Source organism: Ahaetulla prasina, chromosome 8 (genome assembly GCF_028640845.1).
Source record: "Ahaetulla prasina isolate Xishuangbanna chromosome 8, ASM2864084v1, whole genome shotgun sequence".
Lineage (NCBI taxonomy): Eukaryota > Metazoa > Chordata > Lepidosauria > Squamata > Colubridae > Ahaetulla > Ahaetulla prasina.
In genome coordinates, this window is record NC_080546.1 from 67,226,206 (window position 1) to 67,243,912 (window position 17,707).

The 17,707-nt window shown below is 44.5% G+C and overlaps 1 protein-coding gene across 1 annotated transcript in view; it reads right to left on the minus strand.

Annotated features, from left to right (window-relative positions):
* TMEM128 (transmembrane protein 128) overlaps positions 1-17,707 on the minus strand; it is a 68,893-nt gene that overhangs the window by 2,945 nt on the left and 48,241 nt on the right. Inside the window, exon 3 of the mRNA XM_058191993.1 lies at positions 2,014-2,175. Within this exon, the coding sequence (XP_058047976.1) occupies positions 2,014-2,175 (162 nt within the window). The remainder of the gene's footprint in view (positions 1-2,013; positions 2,176-17,707) is intronic.

Below are 17,707 nucleotides of genomic sequence, written 5' to 3' on the forward strand. Positions count from 1 at the left end.
CTGCATATAGTAACATTCTGGCTAGGAGATGATCTAACAGGAAGGCACAGAACAGGAAGCAGAATCAACCAATCAGCATGTGTGAACATACACCTCCATAGAATACACAACAGAGATTTTGGAAGTGTGCGCATGGGCCCTTCTGCAGCCATCTCAACCTACGCTTACCCATCAACTGCTTTCCAGTGTAGGTATGTAGTGATGCCTATACACAGTTGCAGACAACTTAAACCAAGTGTTAGGCCAGGGGTGTCAAACTCATGGCCCATGGCCCAGATGAGTCATGCACTGGCCATGCCCACCCCTGGTTTAGTAAAGGGGGAAAAAGTCACGATACGTCATGTGATAACAATGTGATGATGCGAGTTTGACACACCTTCTTTAGGCTATGCTGGTATTTAGAAAATATATGTAATATAAATTAGCATCTAATTTAAACCAATAATCTAGTTGAAAGCCAATTTGGTCTAGGAATTAAGGCACCAGGCTAGAAATCAGAACACCACGAATTCTGTTTGCAAGACTGAGACATGAAAGCAAAGCTGAGTGACTTGGGCCAGTCCTTCCCTCTTAGCCCATGACATCAGGCTTGGGCAATTCCTATCACAACTAATGGAGCAACAATCAGTTGAACTGAAAAAAGTGGACCCTGCATTTGCCAGAAAATGCTAGGAAGAAAAATATATATAATCATCACAGCAACACTATTATGAAACAAGGGCAAATGCAATTTAATTACACCTATATTTTACTCAGGGTGAATCCTTTTACAGTATAAAATGGCCCATTTTCAAAACAGTGGACAAATCTGTATTCTTCCCTCACCTATCTATTTCATGTACAATGAACCAATGAAATATAATTGTAATTAGACAATACAAAGTCACGTTTTATTTTTAATAAAAAGAGTGAATCAAGTACCCCTTTAATTAAATTAAATACTTTGGAAGCAATGCCAATATGGCATACATTAAACTATTTTATTACTGAAAAAAGCTGAACTGCCATGAATATCCATGGATGCCTCATGGACTTGTATGGCTTCCAGAGGGCTCCTGGGAAATGTCCCAGATGAGTCAGGTGTGGAACAAGACTGCTTCTGAACAGCCACATTCTGCTGACTGAACCTGGCAGCTTCTGAGGAACCATGAGCAGTGAAGCAACAAAAACATTTAGAATAGCAGTGGACAAAGAAAAATTATTCTATGTTCAGCCCATTGGAATTAGCTTAAAGGTGCAATTTAAAATGCTGGCTTTAACTCAAAGACCATTATGGCTTGCTACTCTAGGGCCAAAAAGCTGGCCAACCTATTGAACCATCTAGAGAGAAACTGCTCCTAGTGCCACACTGTACGGAGGTTTGGTCAGGAGGGGTAGGTTCTTGGTTAGCAGCAGTAGTTCTGTGGAATAGCTTCCATGTGGAAATCAGAATAATCCCTTCCTAACTGCATTCAAAAAATTGCTGAAAACAGTAAGTTCTGGAGGGTGATGATATTAGATCCATTTATGTTGCTTTGAGTTACTTTATTCTTAAGTTATGTTATTATATTATTATATTGTTTTGATTTTATGCTGATTTTATTCCTTTTAGGGATTTTTAATTGTTTTTTCTATGTTGTGTTAACCATTGAGAGTGGTTTGATTGCAGTGAGATATAAATGTAATAACTTTGCTGGAAATGTATTTTTTTCTATACCAATTTTAATCCCTTTATTTAAGTTACTCACTTAGAAGGCCCCAGATCATTCTTTAACAAATCTGGAGCTTCATCAGGACCAAAAGCCTCAACAAAACATGGTGAAGCTAAATAAATGATTCTGAAACACCTTGAACTAAATTAAACATGTTAAATTTTACACAAGCTTTAAAAATTCCTTCAAGAGAGCTAAAGCTAACATGATAGAACAGCATTACAAAAAATGATCTTACTGTCTCCTCACAAATGTTTTAACAGTTACGTTTAAGTCAGGTGTCTCCATTAGTATCAGTTTATTCTATGAATGGTCAACTTACCAAACTGCTGCAGCAATAAAGCTAGCAGTTGTGATGGGAACGAGAGTGGGATAGCTAGTTTCATAGTCTGCAATTCCATGATACCATTCAAGGTATATGATGCAGTAAAATGCCACTGACAGGCTGACTGCTAATAAACAGCTGCCAAGGACAAACCACCCGCTGCAAGAGAAAAGGAGAGCTGAGTAAGTAACACAATAAGCTAGCTGATCTTGTATTAAGTATACATCAATGTTATGAACACTGGCTCAATTAGGAGGCTAATCCAGATCAGGATTGTTCTTTCATTGACTGAGAAAGATGCAAGCCTTACCAGGCTTGTGTCTTTTTGGTGCTTCAGGTTTCAACTAGTTAAGAGGTCATCATCAGGTATATGTGGGACCTGAGGCACCTGAGAAACTAAGACTGGAAACACAGGAGAGGGAGAGTAAAGTGCTTGAGTTTAAGTAGAACATTTGGACAACCTTGTCTGGGCTCAGAAGCCAAACATGATTAGGTCTGATTGATATTTAGATGATGACTTCTATGGATTTCATGAGATTAAATTTAAAAACAAATTAGACTAGAAAAACATGATTAAAAATCATCCTGTAAGAAGGCAACGGCAAATCATCCAATATCAAGAAAATAGCATGGATGTGTTCACTGATTTATTTATGCAAAATAGAGCAATGTAAAGTTTAATTTATAAATAAGAAGATGCTGAAATTCTAACTATAATTCAATTATTTAACAATGAAGGAAAACGTTTTTTCAAACTCCAATTTTTACCTGAAATTTTGAAATGATTCACATTTGCACAAGCTTATTAAAAGGAACTGATTTACATAGCAATATGTACATACCCAGGAATCATTATGTTCAGAATATTTTATTGAGAAGTTATTCAGAAAACTCTAATGGGGAACCCCAAAGGTGCTTTTTTTCAAGAGACAAGTGGGCTGTTTTTTCTTAGATGTTTTGCTTCCCATCCAAGAAACTTCTTCAGCACTGCCTGGATGGTGGAGAATGGAAGGATTTAAACTCCTTGCAGACAGCTGGTCATTTGTATTCTTTTAGAGTCACTGAGGCCACATGGAGGTTTATCTGTGTCATCAGGGTCACCTATAGTGCAAATGGGTGTGGAGCCTTCTTGGAACTGTTGAAAGGACTGTGTTGTAGACTGGAGATAGATGATAGATATCATATCCCTTCCCCTCTATTGAGAGAGGACTGTTCAATTTTGATATAGATGGCCTAACTGACCCCTTTTTCAAACCAGTGGTCCTCTCTCTCCAAAATGTGAGGTTTGCTGTCTTCAAAAGAATGGCCTTTGCTTTTAAATGCAGATGGACAAAGACAAAGTTGCCTCTTAAAAAAAAGTCCCTTTGGGACAACCATGACCTGGAAGACTGAGAATCTCTATAGATGCTCTAATGGGGAAGTTTAATTAGTTCAAAAACATACAAATCAACCCAAAACAATAAGACTAGTTTGCTTATTATCCAAAATAGTGTGGTTGAGCTCGAGTACATATTTGCCTTGTAGAACCTAGGATGGAACTGAATGTCTCCTTACAATGCTGAGAATTGAGGTAAAATGAATCAAGTTACAAAACTCCAGGAGAAATCAAGTAGGATGGGAGAAAATAACAAGTTTGCAGCTGCTTGTTTTAGACTTTTTTTCTGTAAAAGTTTCAGTAATTATGCAGAATAGATAGTCCTCAACTTACAATAGTTTATTTAGTGACCATCTGAATTACAACAGTGCTGAACAGAGTAATGTATGACTATTTTTCACACGACCGTTGCAGCATCCCCATGGTCATGTGATCAAAATTCAAATGCTTTGAATTTACACTCATATTTATGATGGTTGCAGTGTCCTGGGATCATGTGATCACATTCTGCGACCTTCTGATAAGCAAAGTTATTAAGGATTAATAACTTTCTTCTTTCTTTATCTCTTTCTTGTCTCTCTCCCTTCCTCTTTCTTTCTTTCTCCTTTTCTTTGTCTCTTTTTCTTTCATCCTTTCTTTTCTTTCTCTCCCTCTTTTCTTTCTTTCTTTCTTTTTCTTTCTTTCTTGTCTCTCCCTTTCTTTTTTTTCTTTTATCTCTCCCGAAACGGGAACTTCAGCCGTGCAGCTTTTGTCGTGGCAGGCAGCGGCGGCGGCAGCAGCAGGGTGTCCCGACTCCCGGGGACATTTCCTGTGTGGCTTTTGTTGTGGCAGGCTGCAGCAGGCTGTCCCGGAACTCCCAGGGAGTTTTCCTGTGTGGTTTTTGCCTCAGCACGCAGTGGCAGCTGCAGCGGGCCATCCCAGAACTCCTGGGGAGTTCTCCTGTGCGGCTTTTGCCGCAGCAGCAGCTTTGGGGTGTCCCGGAAGTCCCAGAGACTTTTGCCATGGCAGGCATTGGCGGCAGACAAGCATGGCAGGGCTGCAGGGAAGGGAATAGGCTGCTAGCTGCCTTTCCAATGGCCAAGGCCCCCCGACATGCTTGCCTGCCTTCCACGCGCCATTCCTGGCGGTCCCGTGACCAGGCCAGCTTGCCTGCCTTCCTCCCCCATCACCGCCTCTTTGTTCAGCTGCTTACCTTCCTTGGCGGCTGGTCCAGAGTCGGGAAGGCAAGCTGACTGGAGTTTTCAGCCGCTGCTGGAAAGCCACTTTCTCCACAGGCCGCCAAAAAGTACCGGTAAAAAAAGCTGCTGCTGTCGCCATGTTTTTTTGCGCATGTGCATCCCATTGGACTTGCAAGGCAATGGGATGTGCATGCGTGAAGAACATGGCGGTGTCTAACATGCTGGCCAGGGCAAACAAGCAGCAACCGGTTCAGGGGCATGGCCAACCAGCCGTTACTACCAGTTCTGCGAGCGACTACATATTTTTACTACCGGTTTTCCTGAACTGGTGCGAACCAGTAGCAACCCACCACTCGAGTGCCTTGATAATGTGACATGTGGTCTTCCTACAGAGAGTACCTTGTGCCATTCTGGAGTGGGTGCCATTTGCATGATTTCTCAGAAGAGTATGATTTTCCAATCCAATCCCTCAGGTTTTGTTTCTGAGAGATCGTGAAAATGGTAACTGTGTCCAGAATGGTGCAAGACAGTCTCCACAAAATCCTGTGCAGTGCATTAACTGCTTCTCTTTCTAAAAGGTGGTTTTCAGAAACTGCATTTTGGAAAAAGAGGTAATCGATGCGCCATGTGGCTTTTCTATACAGAAACTAGTTCAAACTGTGCCATGTTAGGAACATCTTAGAGAATATCTAAAAGAAGTTTGATTCACATTATTTCATCACTGGATATATGAAGAACTTTGGATACATTTGCTAGGAATGTGGCCAGAAAGCATAGTCATGGAAAAGAAAAAATATATACCGTATATACTCGAGTATAAGCCGACCCGAATATAAGCCGAGGCACCTAATTTTACCACAAAAAACTGGGAAAAACTATTGACTCGAGTATAAGCCGAGGGTGGGAAATGAGGCAGCTACTGGTCAATGTAAAAAATAAAGATAGAGCCAAGTAAAATAACATGAATATTTATTTGAACGAAAAACAATAAAAGTGCAAAAGGGGGAAGGAGGATTCCCAGCTCTAAACAAAGGGAAATCCCGGAATGCCAGCACGAAAGGCGGTGCTCGCGTTCCTCCTCCCTTGCTCAAAAGCCCCAACATGATATTGGAATTGGATGCCATTATATACCTGCTGAGGGGATAATTTGAATAACTTGAAAGATATAAAAGCTCTAAACATATTTGTTTAAAAATCTAAAATCTATACTTAAAATAAATGAATATAAAGTAATAAAGTTCTTTAAAGTTGTAATTCACTTTGCTGCTGAAAAAGAAAGGAAGCTTAACACCTTAAATGGTATTTATTAACTGAAATATCATCAAATCAAATATATAATGAGGTATATTATAATGACCTTTGTTTTCAGAAAGAAGCATGATGGAAGTTTTTCAATAAAGGGAAATATAGAAAAACTTAGTGTCATGCTCATATATCATCTTTACAGATGTTGTTAACACTATACTATGGCAGCATATGATGGTACAATGTTTCAATCAATTTCAGGATGAAAAACTCATCAATGAGGAGGAGGTATAATTTATTAACCTTGTATGATATCAGTTTCTCAAGGACTCTAGAAGGACCCGAGGAAGAAATCTCTGCCCCTCCCACTTTCCCTTTCCAACCCAGCCTTCCAAGGGGACCCGAGAGGAAGAAATCTCTGCCCCTCCCACTTTCCTTTCCAACCCAGCCTTCCAAGGGGACCTTTGAGGAGAAATCTCTGCCCCTCCCACTTTCCCTTTCCAAGGCAGCCTTCCAAGAGGACCTCTCGAAAAGAGCGAAAGCTTTCTCCTGGTCGTTTACCACCACCATACCCTCCACGCCCGGCCATCCTAGGCTGGGTTAGAAACAAGGAGGAAGTTCAAGGACCACATCGATGGCACGAGCTCAGATTGCCGGCTGGGGATGATGGGCGCTGCAGTGCGATCTCGGGAGAGACTAGGGGAAGAAAGAATGACTGTTTCCCACACCCTAGGATTGGGAAAACATTGACCCCCTTAGTTGCGGAGAAGGGTTGCGCTTCAAAGCGGTCGCCTCCATCCATCAATCCATCCTTCCTTCCTTCCTTCCTTCCATCCTTTTTTTTTCCCCAGCGAGCAGTGCGTGTGTGTGACATGCAAGCAAGACGTCTCACGGGGCATGTGAACTGGGTATGTCTAGTTTAGGGGTGACATGATAGGAACATTCCAATATCTCAGGGGCTGCCACAAAGAAGGGGGAATCAAACTATTCTCCAAAGCACCTGAGGGCAGGACAAGAAGCATGGGTGGAAACTAATCAAGGAGAGAAGCAACCTAGAACTAAGGAGAAATTTCCTGACAGTTAGAACAATTAACCAGTGGAACAACTTGCCTCCAGAAGTTGTGAATGCTCTAACACTGGAAGTTTTTAAGAAGATATTGGATAAGCATTTGAAGTGGTATAAGGTTTCCTGCGTAAGCAGGGGTTAGACTAGAAGACCTCCAAGGTCCTTCCATCTCTATTATTCTGTTTTTTTGTTCTGTTTTCTTTCTAATCTATCTATCTATCTATCTATCTATCTATCTATCTATCTATCTATCTATCTATCTATCTATCTATCTATCTATCTAATTAGCTAGCTAGCTAGCTATCATTATCTCGCTTCAAAGACAAAACCTAAACACGAAGTTGTAGCTGAATAGCCCTACATAATTTAGCTTTTTCCAAGCTGGTGATTTCCAAAGGCTTTGAAATCGACTTTCCTCATCCTCTGCCAGGATAAGCTGATGTGCTCAGAAGGCTGGGAATGGTGGCATTTCCCTACATTTCTTGTGGGCAGAAGGTGGACCCCTATGTTTCCTTGAAAACACCTCCCAATATTTATTAGAGTGACTTCTCTCCCCAGAAGAAAGGTCGGCTGTTTAACAATCCCGTCAGCTAAATCCTATCGAGTCAAAGGGCCAGTCAATGGGGCTAGGATGAATTCTGGGTCACCAGGGACCCTTTTTGTGCCGTTCCCCAACCAGGGCGGGCCAAGCAAGCTCTTTAGCGGCTCTGGAATGGATGTTGAGGTAACCCGAAGAGGCAGCCTCTTTTCAACTCCCCGCCTTTTTTAAACGCGTCCTGCCGGGCGGCGACAGGGACGCGGACACCATGGCGCCCGTTCTTCTCCGCTCTTTTATTTTATTTTAGTATTCAATCGGCAGCAGAGGCTCGAGCCTTCTGGGCGCGGGAAAAGGAGCCGAGGAGCTGCAGCAACGTTGCAAGAGAGCCGAAAAGAGGGGTGGGGGAGAAGCAAAAAGAAGAAGAAGCAGCAAGCTTTCCAGCCGACTTGTGTGGCGCGAGAATCGATCCACCGCCTCCTTCCCCGGCCGACAGGGCTGAACTGCAGCTGCACCACCACTTCCCAAAACAGATTTCCAGACTTGGAAGCAGCCCGCCACGAAAGGAGGAGGAGGAGGAGGAGGAGGAGGAGGAAGCGGCGGCGCGGCTGCTCCTGCTGCTGTTTCGCTCTCCGCCCCTTCCAGCGCCTTGACACAGGCGAGAGAGAGCAGAGAAAGGAACGCGCCGTCCGACCGGCTGTGTGTGTGTTTGTGGTGGGGTCTCGTCCCAGCCACCCACCCACTCGCTCCCTTTCCCTCTTGGAGCGTGGGCTGATCTTAGAAGCCGCGCTGTCCCGGCGGGGCCGTCGCCTCCTCCTCTTCCTCCACGCTCGCTCCTCTTGCACGCCTCAACCCCCATCCCCACCCTCTCCGCGTGAAGGTCACCTCCTCCTCTTCCAGGCGGCGGCGGCGGCGGCTCAGCGGGCGCCACAGCCGGCAGCTCCGCTTCCTCCCACCTTCCTCCTTGCTAAAGGGCCAAAGTCGGCTCCCCGCCCGCGCGGGGACCCGAGCCAAGCCGGTCGCAGTCAGCGAGCGGTGGCGACATGCCGGCGCCACTCCGCTTTCACCGTTCGGCTGGACTGCGACTTCTCGGTCCGCAGTAACTCCCGCCAGGCTGTGCGCGAAGAAACCATTTAAAGCCCAACTTCTGAAGCACGGAGGAGAAGAGAAAGCCCTGGCGGGGCTTTTAAATGGTTTCTTCGCGGCACAGCCTGGCGGGAGTTACTGCGGACCAGCAAGCGGTCCCAGTCCAGCGAGCGGTGAAAGCGGGCGGCGCCGGCATGTCGCTTTCACCGTTCGGCTGGACTGGGACCGGCTTGGCTCAGGTCAGGCGCGCGAACTGCTCAGCCTTGGGCAAATCCCGCCGGACGATCTCGCCGCCTCTTTGGCGTCTCCTGTGCGGGGTTCCCGAAGTACATCAAGACGTAGACTCGAGTATAAGCCGAGGGGGCGCTTTTCAGCACAAAAAACGTGCTGAAAAACTCGGCTTATACTCGAGTATATACGGTAGTTATATTTCTATTTAGCTTTCATACAATACGAAGTATTAAGGTTTTTAGAAACACATTTTAAATGTAAAGGTTTTTAAGTTTAATACAATAAATTTTAAAAAGAAATAACTGTATATGAATTTATTACCAAATGCTCTTGGCAACGTATTTTTTAAAAAGGCATTTCCTTGACTTTTTCATCAAATTGATAAATAAAATCATTGAAGAACAAGGACCTAAGACTGAATCTTGTGGCAGCCCAATCAGTCTTTCCTTTATTTTTATTTGGGACTATTGATGAGTATCACTTTCTAACCACTAAATTGTCATACCATTCAGCCTGTCTTTAGCTAGCTTAGGCATTGAAATATGGGTATTTAGCCTTTGGCTAAAGGATTTAAATAAGGTACAGTGTTTCCATGACCTATTAAGAAAACACATTGATTAACTCACAGTTGTCAAGAGTTTTGAAAAATCTCTGCAATTTCTTATGCTACATTTAAGGTTGCCTTTCTAGGCAAACTACTGGCTTCAAGGAACCTGGTCTTTGGAACATAGAAGTAAGAGAGAAATATAATAATAAAGTTGACCTATCTGGCAGAAATAAATAAGTTGAATTATGACTGAAAGGTGAATTAAGAATACCTTGACATAGGTTGTTATATTTTTCTAGACAAAACAATTAAACATTTTCTAAATACGAATAATAATAAATAAACAGAACATTTAAAAGGTAAAATAAAAATGTGATTTTGATCCCTGATAAAATAAGGACAAAGGACATCCTCTTATTAAATATTGAAAATATGAATCTCTTAAAGGTCCAAACATCTCTTTAACCAATTGTTAGGCATTAAATAAAAGAGACCAGAGAGTTGATAAATATATTTTTAAAAATGGCTTTTATTTAAATTGGATTTTAAGGTTTTTCTTTTAAAGATTGTAAAAATGGAGATAGCTTAAGATAATTGTAACTTCAACTTAAATTTTGCTATGTTTTTTAAATAGTAAAATTGAAATACGGTGTTTCTGTGAAAATGTTAACTTGGATTTCCCCCAAGATGACATGCTGAATGGCAGGCAACATTTTTTCTCCCACTGATTAACAGATAATTTTACTGTCAAAGCTACCGTACTTTTCGGAGTATAAAACACACCTTTTCCCCCCTAAAAAGAGGGTAAAAATCTGGGTGCGTCTTATACACTGAATGTAGCCCCGGCCACCTGCCGGCCCCCACCCTTTGGAGGTTGTCAGCCTCCGCGCATCACATTTTGCAGGAGTTCCAGGCGGCAGGGATCCTCACTTCCATCTGGATTTTGATAACGAGCAGCACATATCTTTTTATCCATTTAAAATAAACCCTCTCATTCTACATGCATTTAACTGAAGTGGGTGGGGTGGGGATGATTTTCAGGGGGGCAAAAGAGGGACTTGGTACCAAAGGCTCCACTCTAGAGACGCCCCAGTCTTCCTACCTATAGCCATAGGCGTTGAAAGCCTTGCTTTCTCGCAGCAAGACCCAATAGATATGCAGCACTTCAGTCCTCCTGGATGCTGCCATCTCGTAAATACAGTGCCGGGTTTCCTGGCAAGCAATGCAATGCTCTTTTTTTTGCCTCTGCACGACACATTTTTGAAATCGGAGAGGAAAGTATTTTCGGGCAGCAGCACCAGCTGGAACTGCCCGCCCCCTGAAATGTGATGCTTTTTTTTCCCCTTCGCATGCCCCGTTTTTGAAATTGGGCAGGAAAGTGTTTTCGAGTAGCAGCACCTGCCACATGACGTTTTTGGAATTGGGGAGGAAAGTGTTTTCGGGTGGCAGCACAGGGGGCATAAAGCAAGGCTCTGCAAATTGCATCGGGGAATCGGGGAGGAAAACGCCAGAAAACCCAATGTATAGAGGCGATGCTCTTGCGAAGTGGGCGCTTCTGCATGAGAGGTATAAGGAAGGTGGCTCACTGCCCGTCCTGCCAATTCTCCAGACAACCCAGGCGGAGAGTGGTTGGCTTTTGCTGGACCTGGAGACAGATCTGGGTAGGAGGAAAGAGAAAGTGAGTCTGCAGAAAAGGAGGTGGAGGGTGTGCGGCTTTGCAAATTGCATTGGGGAATCGGGGAGGAAAACATTGGAAAACGTGATCCATGGAGGCAATGCTCTTTTTCCTCCCCAATTCCCCAATGCAATTCGCCCTCCTCCTCCTTTTCCTGCAGCTGTTATTGGGTGCAGATGCCTTCCGGCAGGCATCTAAAGGCAAAACAAAGCCCGGGGCGATGCATGTGAGTGGTGGCAAGTGGCTGCAGAAGTGGGCCAGCAGTGGGCTCCTGCTAGGCAGGGCTGTTGGTGCCACTGCTGCGAGGTGAGTCAATAATTAGAACCCTCCAAAAAGAAGGCCTAGCTATTTTTTCGGGGTCAAATGAAAATAAGACCCAGCCTTCTTTTTGGAGAAACACGGTAAGGGTATTTGACCCTGGATGGATCAGAGATAATGACTATGGTGATTTGTGGTAGATAAGAAACTGTTGTAGACTTTCTAAAGGTAAATTACAATAACATATTCTTAACAGAGAACGTTGAACTTTAACTTTGCTGTAGTTTAATTTATCAACTTTTTTTCTTCATATATATAATGTATGACAGGTCAAATTGGTTCCAAATAGATATAGTAGTTTATAAATTTTGTGTCTGTTTTGTAAGGGGGGGGGTATTATTGCTGCAATATATTTGTCAATATTCAACTAGTAGGGATGTGTTCTGTTTTTTTTGTCCTTTTAATTCACATTATTTTTTCTTTTTAATGTTCTTGTCTAGTTTTGCTTTATCTTTTGGATTTTAATCTTTTTATTAAAATAAAAATTAAAAAAGTCAAAGGATTGAGAGTCTCAGATGATGTAGCAGAACTGAGCACTGAGGAGTACAACTATAAATGTAAAGGAGTGTGAACCCAGAATTGAGCAAAACATACTGCTTAAGTCCTGAGAATCTGAGGAAAAGGTTTTGTACTGATTGTGAGATTAGTGTCCATGTTTCACTGGCAAATGTTTGAACAGGTAGCACGCACTGATCAAAAACTTTCCTCTTCAATCATAGGGGGAGATTGTTCTTGAAAATTACAGTTAGCTTGCCGAATGTCTGCCAACCACATTTAACACAGCATTCAATTTCCTTTATTGTATCACCTTCCATTGAGAGCTGTTGACCAAGGTATATACAGCTGTCTACTATGTCTAGTTCTTCTCCTTGTTTGTGCAGCTGTTGTCTTTGCAACTCTTCTGGGTCTTGTGAGAAGAGAATATATGTTTTATGTGTTTTGTAGAACTATGGTTGTATCTACTGTGTTTCCCCGAAAAGACGACCTTCTAAGTTTTTGAATGCATGCACTAAAATTAAGCCCCAACCACAAAATTAGCCTTACTTAAGCATCTGTGCAGCCAATCACCCATTTCCTCTGGTTGCTTGCAGTGCTGACAACACGAGGCGAGAAGGCAAGGCGGGAAAGGGGGGACTTGCCCACACATCCTGCATGCCCTTACCTAAGTCTCACAAGCCATCCACATGAAACAGCGTCGCGGCAGCCGCTCATGCAATCCTGACCACTGGGCCGCTTCTGCTGTTAATAGCGGATGCAAAAAGAGTGGGAGGCCGAGCCCCAGTCCAGCTTACCTAATGTTTGTACCAGCCATCCACGCGAAACAGCCTTGCAGTAGCCGCTCTACCAACTCTACTCACCAGGCCGCTTTTGCTGTGTAACTGTGGCAACAAAAAGACCAGGAGGCCGAGCAACATGCTCAACACAACTAGCGCCGGCTTACCTAACATTCACACCAGCCATCCACAATTTTCTTGCCAGTGTTTATTTTGTCCTGACCTACGTGGCCCGGAGTAGCAAAGAAGAGCTGCCTTTTCTTTGCAAAAAAAGTCCCTCCTTGCAGGAGGTTTTGGATTCCGTGCTCTTGGCTGGGATATTTGCAATCACTTTCCAATTATCCCACTGAAATAAAAGTCACTTATGCCTGTTTTTCACCCAGATGCTCATGGCAACATAGCCAGGGTGTCAAATGGTCAACATTCAGTAGCTTGACAACTGACCCATATTTATGACAGTTATAACCCAGGGTCATGTGATCCCCTTTTGTGACCTCCTGACAGGCAAAGTTAATGGGAAAATCCAGATTGACTTAACAACTGTAGTGATTCCCTTGGCAAGTGGCAGGAAAGATTGTAAAATGAGGCAAAATCCCAAATCCCAACCACCACCCTAAGTCTTTGTGTTAATGGATTAATGGATTTAATGATCTAAAGTGATTTTTATTTTGACCTCCAGACAAGATGAGTTCAACGACAAAGAGCTAGTCTGTAGAATTCAAGAAAGGAATCATGGAGAATTCTCAGGGCAAGAATCTGACGACTTTCTGCAAAGGGAAGTTGGATTTCCATATGGCCCAAAAATGGAGAGAAGAGTATAATAACCACAGTCAACAGGTGCACGAGGGAAATGCTAAGAAGCGCAACTGTGGATCAGGTCGGCAACCATTATTTCCTGAACTTGAAGACATCATCTCTGAATGGATTGCTGACAGGAGAGCAAAGGCTTTGGTTGTGTGCAGGGTTGATAGCCAAGCATTTGCCCTTGCAATGGCCCCAGTTACAAATCCCCCTGGAAGAATTCAAAGCATTTCAACACTGGCTGATGGCTTTCTTCAGTGATATGAACTGTCTCTAAGGAGATCCACCTCACTGTTCAAGCTGGAAGATGCTGAACTTGCCAAACATGCACTTGCGCTCATTCTTTGTTAATGGCATCAACTTTTCTAGATACCAACTCTCCAATGTGATCACTATGGATGAAACTGCAGTGTTTATGGGCCAAGGAGCTCAAATAACAATTGATTAGAGGGGTGCCAGGTCAATCTTCATTCCCTCCACTGGTTATGAAAGTGCACGTGTTACCTGCATTTTGGCAATTTGTCTTGATGGAAGCAAAGTCCCACCTCTAATCATCACCAAGGGCAAGAAAGAAAAGATTGAACATGTTTCAAGGATTTATGTTCCTGAAAATGAAAAGGCCTGGTGCACACAAGGAGTTATAAGAAAGTGGGTTGAGTTAATGCTGCCACTTGTTGTGCGAGGTGACCAAAGAGGTCTGCTAGTCTGGGATTCAGCTAGCACCCACCTTGCCAAAGACATGAAGAAGTTACTTGTGCTGGAATTTGACCAGTTGGCATCGCAGCAGGACGTTATGGGATAGCGGAGCTCCGTCAGCACTGTGAAATCCAGCTGATATATACCTGCTTGCCAGGAGACCCTATGGGGCCAAAGCCACCCTGGAGGTGTGATGAAGAAAGGAGTAATGCTTTGTAGATCATGAGGAAACAATAATTTCCTTGTTTGATCCAAAGAAAACCCTCCTGATTGGCAGCAGAGATGACGGCCATTTTGGCTAGACCAAAGCTTTAACAGATTAAGAGTTGGAAGGGACCTTGTAGGTCATCTAGTCCAACCCCGCACTCAAGCAGGAGACCCTACACCATTTCTGACAAATGGCAGTCCAATCTTTTCTTGAAAGCCTCCAGTGATGAAGCTCCCACCACTTCCGAAGACAAGCTGTTCCATTGTTTGATTGTTCTCACTGTCAGAAAGTTCCTCCTCATTTCTAGATTGAATCTCTCCTTGGTCAGTTTCCATCCATTATTCCTTGTCTGACCTTCAGGTGCTTTGGAAAATGACTTGACCCCTTCCTCTCTGTGGACATGGGACCTGCTGGATCCACTCCCCTTCAATCCAGGCACTGTAAAGAGGTTTCTGAGTGGATGTCAGAATTGCAGCTTGAAGAAAAACCAGCCAGAGCTAAATGGTCACTGGGTGTTGGCAGGACGGAACCTCTTGAGGAAATCGCCTCAGAGCTGACAGATACCAGATGCTAGCATGAAGAGGCGGCTTGGCAGAAGGAGAACAAAGATCTCCTGCTGACTCAAGCCGTGCAGCTCTTGAAAGAGGCCCTTGAGAGTCGTAAAGCCCACAAAAGGTATGTGGGGCCGGTAAGGGAGGAGATTGAAAACCCAAGAGGAGGAGCAGAGGCTTCAGCGAGCATAGAAGAAATTCCCAGAGGCAAACAGAGAGCGGGCTGCTGGGGCTCAGGTTGATGCTGTAACCCAGCACACACACCCCCGGTGAGGGGGGGAGCAGGAGCTCAGAGGTGTCAAATTCTAAAGCTTCCACTGCTGACAGTAAAATATGGAGGGGATCCCAAGGCATCCCAAGGGACCCCCTACTCGAGCAAAAGGCCAGAATCAGGATGAAGTCTATAAATTAGGGATGGAGATTGGTGGCAGAGTACACCCAAGAGTTTCACGAGTTGGTGCGCCACATGAGGTGGTGGTTCCAGGAGGTGCTGATGGAGTGTTATAGGGATGGCCTTAATGAGGAAATTACATGGCTTACTGCTCCAGAGGGACCTGAGATTTGCGGCGCTGGTATGTGAGGGCCGGCAACGTGGAGATTGACCTGGTCTGGGATCACTACCGCATGGGCCAGAATTGGAACAAGCCTTCCCTTGCTCCCCCAAGGGAAAGCCCCAGAGTGTCCAAAGGGGGCACAATCTCAAAGTCTAGTTCTACCGCCTGCTTCCAATGTAGAAAAGAAGGGCACCCAGCGGCCAAATGCTTCTCCAAACCTGGTTCCCAGTCAACCCCTGCTAGAGGGAAGAAAGCTGACAAGCCTCCAGCCAAGCGTCACGAGATGGCCCTGAAGGGGGTGGAAGTCATTGAGTTTGCTTCCCCAAGCCTGGGGGAGTTGGGAACTCCAACCATCGCAGAGGACAGAGACACCGAAACCAACGATGACCAATGATTACGCTGAGACTATGGAGGAACACGTGAAGTTGGTGCGGTCAGTTCTGAAAAAACTCAGAGCAGCCGAACTGTATGCTAAGCTGTCAAAATGTGAATTCCATCAAAGTAAGATTGACTTTGAATTTGAGATACCGCATTTCAAATGAGGGGATAGAAATGGACCCAGCGATGGTCCGGGCATCCCTAGAGTAGGCACCTCCCTGCACCCGCAAGCAGCTACAAAGTTTCTTGGGGTTTGTGAGCCTAATAGTGAACCTAAACCTAATAGGCCGCTCTAGTGGAATATGGAGTGCCAGGCAGGTTTTGAGAAGCTGAAAAGGTTGTCCGCTGCTGAGCCGGTTCTGAAACACCCAGATATGGAAGCCCCTTTCGTTGTCCAGGCCGATGCAAGTGATGTGGCGGTTGGGGCTAATGCTAACAGGTCACTACAGCCCTGTGCATACACCTCCCGCAAATTGTCCAAGACCGAACGGAGATGGGCGATTTGGGAGAAAGCAGCTTTTGCTGTCCATTGGGCATTGTTAACTTAGAGGCATTTCCTCGAAGGGGCAAAACACCCTTTTGAGGTGTGGACAGACCATAAGAATTTAGAGGCCTTAAAAATCCCGCGGAAGTTGTCACCCAAGCAAGTCCGGTGGGCCCAACATGTCAATTGTTTTAATTTCACCCTGAGTTACCTTCCGGGAGGAAAGAATTTTATGGCTGATGCCCTCTCGAGGTTGCCTGAATAAAATAATGCACGACCGGAAGTAATCTGGCAGGTTATCCCTTCAAGACAACTGGCGGCTCCACCACCAGGGCCCAAACTGGGAGTGAACCAGACATACCCACTGGGTTGAGTGAGCAATTGAGGGACACACTAAAAACTGATGAGTGGTTCGCCTCCTATGGAAATGAATGTACTGTTCATGATGGTCTCGCATGGGTCGGGGCTAAGTTGTATGTCCCTGCCACCCTAAGGGGGGTGGTGTAACAACAATCCCACTATGCAAAAGTTGTTGGACATTTCGGATTTGTGAAGACTCTACATTTAGTTAAACAACAATTTTGGTGCCCGTAAGGCATTGGATGAGGCCCACAGAGCCCATAAGAAGCAGGCCGATAGAAAATGGGCCATCCCAAAAGATTACCAAGTGGGAGATAAGGTTTTCCTCTCTACTAAATACTTGCAAACTAGCCAGCAGTCTAAAAAATGTGGACCCAAATATGTAGAAAATATAATATATTTTCCCATTGTGCGGATAGTAAACCCGGTCACAGTACAGATAGAGTTACCAAAAACTCACCAGAGGATTCACCCAGTGTTCCATGTTAGCTTACTGAAAACTGTACAGACTTCCTCAATTTGTCAGAATCAAAAAAACCCTCCAGTTCCCCTCTTCATTGAAGGAGAACAACATTTTGAGGTTAATGGCAAACCTCCCTCCCAGGCTGAAGGAAATCAACAACTGGCAGATGACCTGAATGAGTTTAATTGCAGGTTTGAAAGGAAACTACAGCCACCTATCTCTACAGCCCCCATCTCAGACACACCAACAACAGCCAAGCCTCCTACAACTGACCCCATCCCATTGAGTTCACAACCTCTAGTGATCACAGAAAAGGCACTGCAGGACCTATTTCACAGACAAAACCCAGGAAAAGCTCCAGGTCCAGACAAGATAACTCCTTCTTGCTTAAAAGTCTATGCTGACCAATTGGCCCCCATCTTCACCCATATCATTCCACCCTCATTGCATCGGCAGATAACCGCCCGGCCGCCCTGTTTCGGGTGACCCGTTCCCTCCTCCATCAAGAGGGACGGGATGACCCCTTACAGGGACGAGCTGAGGAGTTTAACGGTTATCTATACAATAAAATCGTTCAGCTTCGGGATAGTTTGGACCAAGATTGCGATGATCCAGCCGGGACGACAGAGACGCGTCTTGTTGAGGTTATTTGGGATGAGTTTGATT